A 12,578-nucleotide genomic window follows, 5' to 3' on the forward strand; every position below is an offset into this window, starting at 1 on the left:
GTTTGAGCATCTGACAAGGGACAAGGACTCCTGGGCGCCTCCTTGGTGAGGTGTTCCATATTATATCTCTCGGCTGGCCTGGGAACGCATTGGTGTTCTGTTTGTGGCAATTTTTCTCCTTTCTCCATAAAAAAGAAGTTGTTAACATATCTCACATCTTGATCTCGTGAGAACGCCATTAGACCCGCGCAGCTGACTGTGCTTCAAAGCAGGGGAGCTGCTTGCAGGTAAACTACCTGAACAGCATTTACAATGCCACAGACCTGTAATCCTCGTAGAAACTTCATTCAAACGTGATATAAACAAATGACTTTTGGTGATAGATTTTTTCCTCGACATTATTTATCTTGTAACGAGGAAGAAGGTTCATTTAAAACAATGGACCTAAAGGGTGTCCAGAATTTCGCTTCCAGTAAGGTCGATTTACGAAAGGATTTAATAGTGAAGCAGTCGGTGTTAAAAGGATTACAGTCAGTCTGATCTTGCAGTATAAGACTATCACTATCCAATCGACTTTTTTTTTCGGGCTACAGGCTCAGCCCAGTGCAATAAATAACGTCATCTATACGAGGTTTTTAATATGATAGGTGACGCAAACCCCACGAATAAAGAAGAAATGTTTATATTAAATTAACACAAGAAACAATCCATATATTTCTAAGACTTGTGTTTTATATAAGGCAGAACAGCATGCCACGCCCACGAGGCTTTTATAGTCAAGAGGATGGAGCGAGTAGAGCAGATTGATTTTGAGGGTGCAAAGGGATTGTAGTGCAGCTCAGCAGCTAAGGCGCAATATGAAGCGTTTTCTTTTCTCTTTATTTTGGCTTGTCGGGCATTTACAGCCAGCTCTTTCTGCTGGTTTGAAGGATACACCGACTCTCGGGTCCAAAAATACTCCTCGACTTCTAAGCAAAGGTAGGTTGCGTTAACATCGACGCAGTGGCAGTATTACATTACGAAAGCTCTAGTGTGTGTTTCCTATTCACTTTAGTCAAAAACACTGCAAGGACAAATCCGATTCATCTTCTCGTGTTTTGATGTAAGTGCAGAATGCCGTAATTCCTGATTAAAGCGTGATTATGAGATGCTTTTTCACCCTCCAGATATAAGCGTTGGGCTTGAATACCAAATTAATCAGAACCACAGTGTGTTGTTCTATGAGGAGGGCTCAGATGAACTGTACCTGGGAGGCAATGATTTTATATTGAAACTCAATGTGGACGACTTCCACGTCATAGAGGTGGGTTGGAGCAACATATCGTAAACTAACGATGTTCTTTATTTATGTTTTCTTATTATGTTGTTGGTGGTGTTTCTTTTTCCCCCTCAATTCCTGTGGGGTTAAGCAGTAGCCATTAAAACCAACAGATGGTTGTGACAGTCCTAATAAGCGTCTGTCTGCCATACAAGACCTTGTACTGTAGCCTCAAAGTGCTCATTAAGAGGTCCAGGTGCTGAGCTCATGGCACCGACAGAATCATTAAGAATAGAACATGTAATAAACCAGAAATTTCAGTATGACTTTTTTTTTTTTTAATCTTAATGTTAAATTTTTAATAAGTAAATGATTCTTGACCATAAGAGAAGAAATGGGTCTTATCATTGATATCACTAATGGATGTCGTGCTGTGGGAAGAGAAGCTGAAGGGAATCAAGAAGACATTTGAATTAAGGGAACTGGTTTTAGTCTATCCTTTTATTAATCTATCAGACAGCTATTTCAGTGGACAGTGTTGTAATTAGTTTCTTAGTGATTGTTTCAGATGCTTCTTATGTTTTTGAAATGTTGCTAAAGTTATGGCTAATCTGTCTACAATCAATGTGTTGACAGAAATTTCATCTGAATGCAACGGGGCAAGAGGAATGCCAAGAGGTCGGTGATTACAGAATGATCAGAGATGTGCTAATAAATGCATTGTGAAAATGAAATATAGAATCGGTTTCCATAACAAAGTTCTCTCTGTGTCATAGGACCCCTGTGAAAATGTTATCACTGTCATTGAGAAGTTTCAGAACAACCTGTTTGTCTGCGGGACGAACGGACAGAAACCAGAGTGCTGGCAACTTGTGAGTGATTCTAAAAAGTGTTAAATGTGTTAAACCGTAGACTAAAAGTGTGTGACTTTCTGCACTTCTGTGACAAGTTAATGGAAACTAAACTAGTTTCCATAAACTAGCAGCAGAGAAAAGCCAATTAAGGAGTGGAGCTCTGGTGCTTCTTGTTAAACTTTAATTGGGCGCCCTCATCTATAATTTAATGAAGGTGCTGGGTGTCTGGTGTTTTGTGGTTTCCCATCACAGTTCTCTTGAAGTAATGTCACTGTGTTCTGTTGACTCTCTGTGACCCTGCAGCGCCCTTCAGTGAACAATCAGTCTCTTGAAATATTCGATAGTCGTGACGGGACAGGAATCTCTCCATTTATCTCCACACAGAACTCCCTATCGCTCACAGTAGGTATGTTACGCGCCGCTTTTGTAGTTACCATGTTTTCAAGGTTTTAATTATCAGTGTGCAGATTAATGTAACTGATTATTCAAAAATTCAACATTTTTGCCCCTGTCAATTTGGTGTATCGGCTATTTTTAGAAGGGGATCTGTATGCAGCAGCACCTTTGGATGCTGATGGAAGTACATTGCAGTTCAGAAGACAAGCTGGCCACAGGACTAATGTCTGGATGTATGACAGCTGGGTCTCAGGTAAATAAATACCTGCTCTTATTTTATAATGGAGGAAAACTACTGTAATTTAATACATTGGTGTCGTATAATCAGAATATGTTTGACTTAAAAGTTTGTCTTGTTCACTCCTCACCTCATTTTAGGGTAATTATGCTTTGGTTCAAGTTTGATGTGGCAGGATTTCTGTTTTGTTTTGGGGTTTTTTCAGTTCGCGCTACACTGTAAACACTTTTTTTTTTTTTTTTTATCTTTTTATCATGTTTTCACAGAGCCCACATTCGTCTCTGCGTCATGGGTGCAGCGGAAGGACGACCCAGACAATGAGAAAATTTATGTCTTTTTCCGTGAGAAGAACTCAGACCACAACCGAGAGGCTGACCCACTGATATCTAGGATTGCCAGAGTTTGTAAGGTATGGTGAAAAAAGCTGAGCTAACATCAATGAAACTCAACTTTGCGTACAGATAAATTCTCTAAAACATCTTCATCTCACTTTCAAGAATTAGGAACAATCAAAAGTCTTGCTGTGACTACATAAGCAAACCTTTTTCAAGCATTTTGGAAGGTGGATTGTGCCCCTTCATTCTGGGACCCTTTGTGCCCCGTCCTCATAGGATGGACCACACCCACCTTTGAACTTGGCCTTCAGTCTAATTTGATCTACAATTGGATAAAGTTTTGCGAATGCGTTTGGCATGAGTACAAGGCTCTGCCACTGACAGAGTATGTCCAATACCAAAGTACTTGAAGCAAATTTGAAGTGGGTTTCAGTTCACTTGCCACACAGTTGGGAAATGTTGTAATAATGTTGTAAGCTTTAGAACAACAATATTCATAATGAATGGCAAAATGCGATCATGCCCATTAAAATAAAGGAGAGGCATTATTGGCTCAGTATGTGTGAGAGGGTGTGATAATAGCACAGCACAGGGAAGGTTGAGTCAGTCAGTTCAGTTTTTTTTTGTTTTTTTGGACACATCAACAGTACAGTTGCCTAAAATGACACAGCTAAAAAAAAACACAAAACCTGTGAGATGATCTTAAAAACTCAGCTTACCACCGCCTGCTGTACTGAATCTAAATTAAAGGCAGCAATTGTGAATAATTCTAATATTGTTTTGTGATGGTTTGCCATGTTTCTTTTACCGTAATAATCTGCATAATTTTCCATAAAGAGGAAACAAGATACTAAAGTCTGTCAGCTCAGAGGTGCTTGATGTTGATGTTAGGCTTTATGTTTTTATGGAAGCAGTAGTTATGCTCACCCAGTATTTCCTCTTATATCAGGATGTTGCATTAGTCATGTTAGTTTAAAACCATCACAAGAAAATATTCATTTGCACAACAAAGCAAAAGCAAACAAACCTTTGACCCACCACCAATACCAAAAAATTGGACTTCATCTACTTTACATTAACCAGCGCGAAAAGCTTTCATTTTGCTAAAATGTTGTTTTTGGGATCCTCACTTTGACATCTGTGCAAAACGAGACTTGCCCTAAAAGTGTTCAGGTGTTCTCGTTTCACATTTCTAATACAGCTCAACGTAATGGAAACTATCGAATAACCTTCAGCCGAAGCAGAATTAATGAGTTTCGTCCTGTCGGTATCATATTTCAGGTGGATGAAGGCGGATCAAAACGATTCTTCCAGAACATGTGGACATCTTTTCTCAAGGCCCGTCTTGTGTGTGGAATTCCAAAGGAGTCGCTGTATTTTAACCGCCTCCAAGATGTTTATGTGATGCACGCAGACAACTGGCAAGACACCAGGGTCTATGCCCTCTTCACGAGCAACTGGTTAGATGCTTCATTTTTAATATCTAAGCAACATGCAAACATGACAGTGACACCACAATCAACTGTTTGTCCTCATTTTCAAGGGAGTTGCCCTTCTTCCACTCCCATGAGCTGAGGCAATAACAAATTCACAGATGATTTAAACCTATGATGAACACTCTGGCAATCTTTCTTTCTTATATCCACTCTAGGAATTCTACAGCAGTCTGCATCTATACAATAAAAATGATTGAAAATATATTTGAGAACTCCAAATTCAAGGGCTACAACGACAACCTTCCCACACCAAGGCCAGGAACGGTAAGAACTTTATTATGTTGCTATGTTACTTTACAGAAACAGAATTTACAGACAACTTCCTCTAAATTGTTTTATTTTTACATTTCTACTTTCGTTTTGCTCACATGCAGTCTAAGCAGTTTATTCTATATCATGTGCATGAGTACGACCTGTGGTTTAAAAAAAAAAAAAAAAAGACATGGAAACAGCTGTGTGCATGGACTGTTTCATCACATTCATTGTTTCCATCATAGAGACTGTGGTTATTTATTTGACATCCACTGAGATTAAATGGAACAAATGAAGGCCCTTTGTATTTGCAGTTTCCCCTCATTGTGGCACAACCATAATGCAAGTTTCAAAAAGGGGCTGACACCGACCGCGGTCCTTTCTCTGTTCATGTTGCTATATTTTGTAAATAAAACCACCCCTGTAATTTACGATGTGGAAAAGTTTGTCTGTGCTTTGTTTTTGGACTATTTTTTTTGCCTTTCATGCAGTATACAGACTATTTTTGCATTTATTTTTCAGTGTTCCACGAACAGCAAGGCTTTGCCACGTCACACAGTCAATATTGTGAAGGATCACTCAGAAATGGCCGACTGGGTTGACTCAGATCCTTTTTATATAAGCACCAACAACTACACCAAGATAGTCGTGGACAGAGTTCAGGCTGCAGACCAAAGATTTTATAACATTCTGCTTCTAGCTACTGGTATGTCATTGTTCAACAGCACAGGGTCCTTGGGATCTTGTTTTGTCATTAGTGCCTTCACTGCCTTTCAATTGTCTTACATTTTAAGAATGCATTGTCTGTAATATCTGTTAGGAACAATAAGCTAAAAATACCTAGCCAGATATATCACTTGCAAAAAATAACACAATATCAAATTCCTGTTCCAACAGATTCCGGGAAGATCCATAAAGTCTTGGAGTCTGGGTCAGAACCTTTTATCATATCTGAAACGCAGCTCTCCAACTCTTCAATCATACAGTCAATGAAGCTTGACTCTAAAAAGGTAGGGTTCATTTAAAATGCCATACTAAGTGCAGAGCACTGTGCTTTGCCGTTCTGGCATCAGTGTTTTTCTCAGCTGCGCCCACCTTCAGTGAAACATGATGTTGCTATTTCTTTTTGCAGAGCGTCGCATTTTATCTGTCAGGTCATTGCTTTTGTGCTTCACATGCAGCTATTTTCAGCTGACAAACACCTCGTGTGCATTAGTTGTCTTGCGCCAGGAAAAGCCAAATCTATCAATAAGCAGGCTATAGAGTCTACAATTTCCCCAAAAAGAAAATCTTTTCATTCAGGTTTAAAGTAAATTTAGATTTTTGTCTTCCTTTGCTCAGAAAACATTAATTGTGGGGTCTGCTGAGAGAATAACTGCAGTGAACCTTCAGAGTTGTCAGGAGTACAGCAAGTCTTGCGAAGAATGTGTTCTGGCCCGGGATCCATACTGTGCCTGGACTAACAATGGATGCACCTCGACTGTCCCGTAAGTGCGAGCAGCAGTCTTACCAAGACCCTCTGGCACATTTTATTATGTTTTGCACAATACCTGAAACAGCTGTAGAAATGAATCAGATAATCAAAGAGGGAAAAAATCTTGCAGAAACATCACTCACTGAAACGTGTTTTATTCGTCTTTGCAGAGGGAGCATTCAGAATATCGTGGATGGGAAAACAAACGTATGCAGTTTAACAGTTAAAGGTAGCTAATGATGAGACATTTATTCATCTTGCTGTAGACTCCAGGAACAAATTTAGTCTGATCTCTCTGATCGCTCTCTTTCCCTTTTCCCCCCCTTTCTTTCTTTTCTCCAAGAGCCAAGAAACCGGACCAAACGTGAGATACCTCCACTATCATCAGTGCATTTGAGGACAGTTCATTCAGTCCCCCAGGGTGTGCCTTTCTATCTGTCCTGTCCTATAGACTCCTACCACGCTGAGTATACATGGGAGCAAAAAGGCCAAAAGAGTCCTTGTTTGCAGATGCTTACCAACTGTCTGCACCTCATTCCTTCCATGTCACAGGAGAAGTATGGCACGTACAGATGTATTTCAGAAGAGAAAGACTACATCAAAGTGGTGGGAACATACGAGCTCATAGAGAACCAAGACCCAAAAAAGTGCTCAAAAAGCAATATACCTGACAACTGGAACGCTGCACCAGCTCTTATTCCAGAGATGACATGGATCACGCTGCTTGTAGCAATAATTTCTTTTTGAACTGACTCTCTGTTACTCGCTACTTTTAATTTGCAGTGTCAAAATGTCAGGCCCTCTGTACTCATGCAGCACTAACGGAAATCCATGTCAAGCCTTTAGCGGAACCTAACACAAAGAGGGGCTTGAACAGGAAGGGGAAAGAAAAAAGAAAGCAGTACAACCGGTCAGCAGTGCACAGCTTGAATGGTCTCCAATGGTGATTGAAAACATCGGAGCATCTTACATAAAACACTTTAGCTGAGTACCTTTCTTCCTTTTAACACAATCAATGAAATGGAAGGCACAGAAAGTAATCAGAGGTAATTCCTCTTTACATGAATGTATATCTCAAGTCAACAACACTATTAAACTATGAGTGTAAGTGGGAAAGCTTCCAGTCAAAGGGCCACAGACAATCTTTAAACAGTAAGTCTGCTTAATTGTAAGTCTTATACAAACTGAAGGGAAGAGAGCTCTTTCCACTCTGGTCCATATAGAACCAAAAAATGTAAATTATCTGTTTTGACATTGCACTGCTGACCCGATAATTTAGGAATGTGTCTCCACCTTCTTTTTGCCTCAGTGCTCAGAAAGGTATCTTAAAAATGCACAATGAAAATATTTGGCTTTGCATATTGGGAAATGGCTTCTCTCAGTATTTAAAAGCAGTTATGTCAAAAATACTCCAAAACATGCAAAAAGTTGGCCTATTTGTAGTGTTATAATTTTTAACACATACTCACTGAAATTGGGTATGTGTTTTCCTGACGCGGCGCAGAGTAGGGATAGTGAAGGTGGATGAGTTGGCATTGCTCATCCACAGCAGGGGTAATGCATAAACGAGGAGAAGAAGCAAGTGCATGTAGTGTGGAGCGGATGGAAGCGATTGTCGGGGTGATTTGTGACAGAAGGATAACAGCGAGAGTGAAAGGGAAAGTTTACAAGATGGCAGTGAGACCTGTTATGATGTACGGTTTGAAGACGGCGGCAGTGACAAAAAAGACAGGAGGCCGAGCTGGAGGTGGTAGGGATTTTGTTTTGTTGGGATTAGAAATGAGTCGATCAGATGGACAGCTCGGCTGAGACGGTTTGGGGAAGTGCAGAGGAGGCGTATTATTATACTGGAAAGGATGTTAAAGATGGAGTACCTCCATAAGGGAAAAAAAAAAAATCTTATTTTTGTACACAGTATTATAGCACTGATAGCACTTTTCTTTTTTTCTTTTTTTCATGACCTATACTATAATACAAATAAAATAGTGCACATAATCCATCCATCTTCATCCGCTTTATCCGAGGCCGGGTCGCGGGGGCAGCAGCCTAAGCAAGTGCTGCTGCCCCCATAATATTGTGCACATAATATTTTGTTAAAATGAATTATTGCAATCACCTTGTAGAGAAAACCTCTAAAGAACACAGAGTTGGCCTCAGTAGCCTGAGATGGAGTCAGATTCCTTACCTGAATTATTGCTTTAGTCCCTTGATAAAGAGTGTTATAGAGCAATAATGTAGCTAATAAACCACTTAAAACTTTATTTACACCAGAATGTAGTAAGCTGTGCCTTGTGTTGCTTTAATTCTATGAATTTAACATAATGTCTCTTTACAGCTTGTGTCATCATGTTGCCTTACACACATGTATTTTGGTACGGTATTAAATTATTTAATCCCGAATGTTTAAAAAAAAAAAGTTTTTTTTATATGAAAAGTATTATTTATTTCATTATTCACAAAATATTTAAAGAGATAAGAAAACCTGCTAATGTCTTGTAATGATTTCTTCATCATAAAAAGAGTGTGACAATTTACTGTTCACTAGGAGTCATCCTATTAGGTAAGATATTATTATTTAATCTTAGCAGGCTGTGTTTTAATCAGCCAGAGTACTCAGTAAATAACTTTCAGCATGACAAGAGGGCAGATGACAAAGCAAGGATCTTGAGCTTAAGCTGTCTTTTACCTAGATCTAGTCTCAGCGTTCTTAATGACTGCACAGAGTACATCCTGCTTATGTAAAGAGATTTTTTTGGGGGAAGGGGGGCACTACAGTGTATGTGCATAGACAAAAACAAATGGGAATTTGGGTGGAGTCCGATAAGGTTGTAAGATTTTCTTTCAGATTAACTAATTGAAGTCCAGAAACTCCATGGAAACCTAGTGTTGTTTATGCTTCTCTCATCCTGTCTCCAAATCTGAGATAACACAGCATCCATTATAGTGTAACACTTGACTCTGAACTTGGCTCTCACAGTAGTGGTCTCAGTCTTTTGGCCACACTCTGCTGACCAAACCCTGTTGTTGCAGTTTCATTCTAGGAAAACACGCCCTTTCAGCCAGTGACACACTATGTTGTTGTGGGCTCTGATTTACAGCCACATGGTTTTAACTGTTTTGATCTGCACTGTCTACACAAATATTTAACACTGTAGAAGGAGATGGTACTTTCCACTGTTTATGGTTCATATGTTGTTCTGTCTGTCTTAGGCTACTATAATTATAATGAAGCTTACTAAATCTTTTGCTTAAGACAGAATTTACATAATCCCTGATCTAACAACTAGGTTTGTCCTTTGGTAAACCATCTGCATGCACTCATGTTTTGTTTATGTCTGGGTTCTTTTCTGAGTCACTCATCAAGTTGTAGAAATGTGTCAAGTGGTGTTATAGAGGACTTACAGCTAAGCATCACTGATAGGCTTTACTTTAGGACTATGTTAAGAAACACTTACGGTATCACAGGACTAAGCTGGTGCTGCATTGGTGTCTGAGGTCACAGATATGGTGACTAACAAACATGTTTTTGGTTTCTGTTCTGTTCTGATAAGAGTAAATCTTCATTCAGGACCTCGGCTCCCAAGTTTTCCTGTCCTTCTTCTCACAGGAAGACTTCAGGAAGGAAATTATTGGAAAACAAACACAAATTCCGATTAAGGAAATTCTTAGAACTGAAAGCAAATGTCATAAATGTAGCTTTTCACATGTGCGTCATGTTGTTTAAAGTTTCTAAGCACGCACGATACTTTGCCTGACATGAATTTACAACGCCTGTCTGTAACTGCAATCCGTTGCCAGCAGAGGTCGCTGTTATCCAACAGACCCGACATCGGTTCACGCTTCAACGCCTACCCTGAACTGAACACAAATCCATGGCTAACCTGACCCTACAAGCCAAGGCTTAGAATAATACTCGCATGCCCATTTCACCCTGAAAATGATTATCTCAGAGTGTAGTGTATGGCAATTCCAAGGTCCCCGGGGAGTCGACATTACTCAGAATAGCGTGAATTCCTTGGGTAACAAATGAAATGCGACATGCGTGGTGTGATAGGCCTTGGAGGGTGATTCAGTGCAATCCTCCAAGGTATGCATGTGCACTATGGTATGGTTTGTGATTTTGTCACTTCTGAGTTGTTTGCACTTGCTGTAGTAGGTGCTGGTGTGTTACATGAAAATTAAAACGTTCTCTTTTGGTCTGAGAGTCACGACAGATGATTCCGTGATAATTTGGGTGTGGCGGTTTCCCTTTGAAGTAGAAGACAAAACAACCTAAAAAAAGAGCAGGAAAAAATAAACAAAGTACCAGATGAGCCATTGCTTGATTTTATTTGTACAGTACTTCCTCATAAATCCTAAACCTGTAGCTGCTTGAGCTGTGGGGTACTTGAATGTTTTGGTAATTAGCCTACTCGACATGTGTGTTTATGTATAAGAGAAGGCATATTCATGCTGTGAGTGATTCGAATTGTTCTTTGTTTTCCTTTTGAAATTCCAGTCGAGTGCAGATTATTATCCATTTATGTTTTAAGTGTTTGTACTTTTCTTGAATTTAATTTAAAATAAATTACCTTTCAATTTATTATTTTTTTTATTTTTTGTTCTCCAGGGTTTGTTTGTATTTTTGTTTTGTTTTTTAAATATATTGTCCTAGTGATTTTAAACCCTAGTCCTTCTGTCATCTTCATGGGATTAGTGGTAGCCAGTATGCTCACTGGGGGTAGTAGTGACACCTGGGAACATCTGTGTGTCCTCTTGTTTCCTAACTTAATCCCTAGTAGGACAAGTAGATGGGTTTATTTATTTATTTATTTATTTACATATTCTGTATAATTTAAAAAGTTGTTTGTAGCTGTGCTTGTACTGGACATTTTCCACTGCTGTGTTTAATTAAATCTTAAAATAAATCACTTAAAATGATCACTCCTCTCCAGGGCCACATTAGGATTTGTGACACTGAGTTAAATCACATTGTTTCCAAAAGCCTTTTGTTTGAGAAGTCTCAACACAGCGTTGTGAAGTTTCTAAATAAACATACTCTGGACGACGTTTGAAAATGATCTGAAAGGCTGTACAAATTTACAGTGTGCACACGTTTGGAAATACTTTGGGGATGTACTCCATTAGGTGTGAAACAAAATGTGGTGTGAAGAGAGGGAGCAGAAGCAGGTTCAGAGCAAAGAGCTGGTGAGATTTTAACAGTTAAAGTAAATGTTTAAAGCATTTAAAAAGACATCTGGAAAATAAGGAAGATAGAAATCTAGATGGTTTACCGCAGGGACTTGAATCACGAATACAGCAGGAAATTGTACGGCAGCCGAGCAGGCAGCCAAGAAGGAGGAAAGGGAAGAGAGAGTACGTTAGTTCCGTATCAGAATCTATTTTACTTTCTGACACAAAACAAAACCTAAAATTAAAAAAAAAAAAGTAAATTGATACCCAAAAGACAAGTTATATTGAGACTTGACAATTAAACAAATCGTGACAGGGTCGAGGGAAGAATATAAATCTCCAGGTGATTACCTGGATAGGAAAATGAACACTACCCAGACCTGTTTTTTAAAAAGAGGTTTTGGGGAATTTAAACTCTTTGTGGTGATTAGCACTTCTGCCTCATAGCAGTACAGGCTGAGCTTTTCCTGTGAAGTTTGTGCAGGTTGTCTTTTGCCCTTTGTTGCTTCCTTTCACAGTCCAAAGACATGCACAGTTGGACTAATTGATGATTCTAAATTGCCCGTACATGTGTTGAGGGGGTACTCTGCCTCCTTAGATAAGCTCCAGTTTGCAAATATTTGGACAGTGATACAGTTTCTGTAATTTTGCTTTTGTCCACCATGGCAGTGGAATTTAAATCAAACAAGCAAGATGTGATTGAAGTGCAGACATTCATTACATGAACTGTTTAGGAATCCTAACCATTTCTGTACACAGACCTCCTTACCATTGTTATTTCATATTCATATTCTTCTTATTGCTAAATAAATGTTTAGTATGTCTTTGAAATCTGTGCATTAGACCAGAGGTGTCAGAATCATTTTACATGGCAGGCCACATACAGACGAGTAAAACTCCCCTTTCTGTCAGTGTAAAGAAGTTAGATGTTTAACGGTTTTTCTATATGATGACGAAAAAGCCTCTGTGATAAAGAAAGACATCTGTCAGAAAGACACTTTCAACTTAAATTGTAAGAAATAAAGTTGCAGATAAAGTTCTGGAAGCTCATTTACCAAAACTGTCGTTGTAAAACAACAACAACAACAGAATTTACACAAGTTTTATTAGAGACACGGCTAAGACTTTGGCCAACATAATAATTTGTGAAAGTTGAATTTTTC

The 12,578-nt window shown here is 39.1% G+C and overlaps 1 protein-coding gene across 1 annotated transcript; it reads left to right on the forward strand.

Annotated features, from left to right (window-relative positions):
• The first annotated feature begins 704 nt into the window (after positions 1–704).
• sema7a (semaphorin 7A (JohnMiltonHagen blood group)) lies at positions 705–10,556 on the forward strand. Its single transcript, XM_004553106.3, has 14 exons — positions 705–918; positions 1,107–1,243; positions 1,835–1,876; positions 1,975–2,070; positions 2,356–2,458; positions 2,591–2,701; positions 2,953–3,095; positions 4,303–4,481; positions 4,673–4,781; positions 5,292–5,475; positions 5,667–5,779; positions 6,111–6,256; positions 6,414–6,472; positions 6,587–10,556. The coding sequence occupies exons 1-14, from the start codon at positions 798–800 to the stop codon at positions 6,988–6,990; spliced, it is 1,947 nt and encodes a 648-aa protein (XP_004553163.3). The 5' UTR covers positions 705–797; the 3' UTR covers positions 6,991–10,556.
• Positions 10,557–12,578: the final 2,022 nt, after the last annotated feature.

Source organism: Maylandia zebra, linkage group LG7 (assembly GCF_041146795.1).
Source record: "Maylandia zebra isolate NMK-2024a linkage group LG7, Mzebra_GT3a, whole genome shotgun sequence".
Classification (NCBI taxonomy): domain Eukaryota; kingdom Metazoa; phylum Chordata; class Actinopteri; order Cichliformes; family Cichlidae; genus Maylandia; species Maylandia zebra.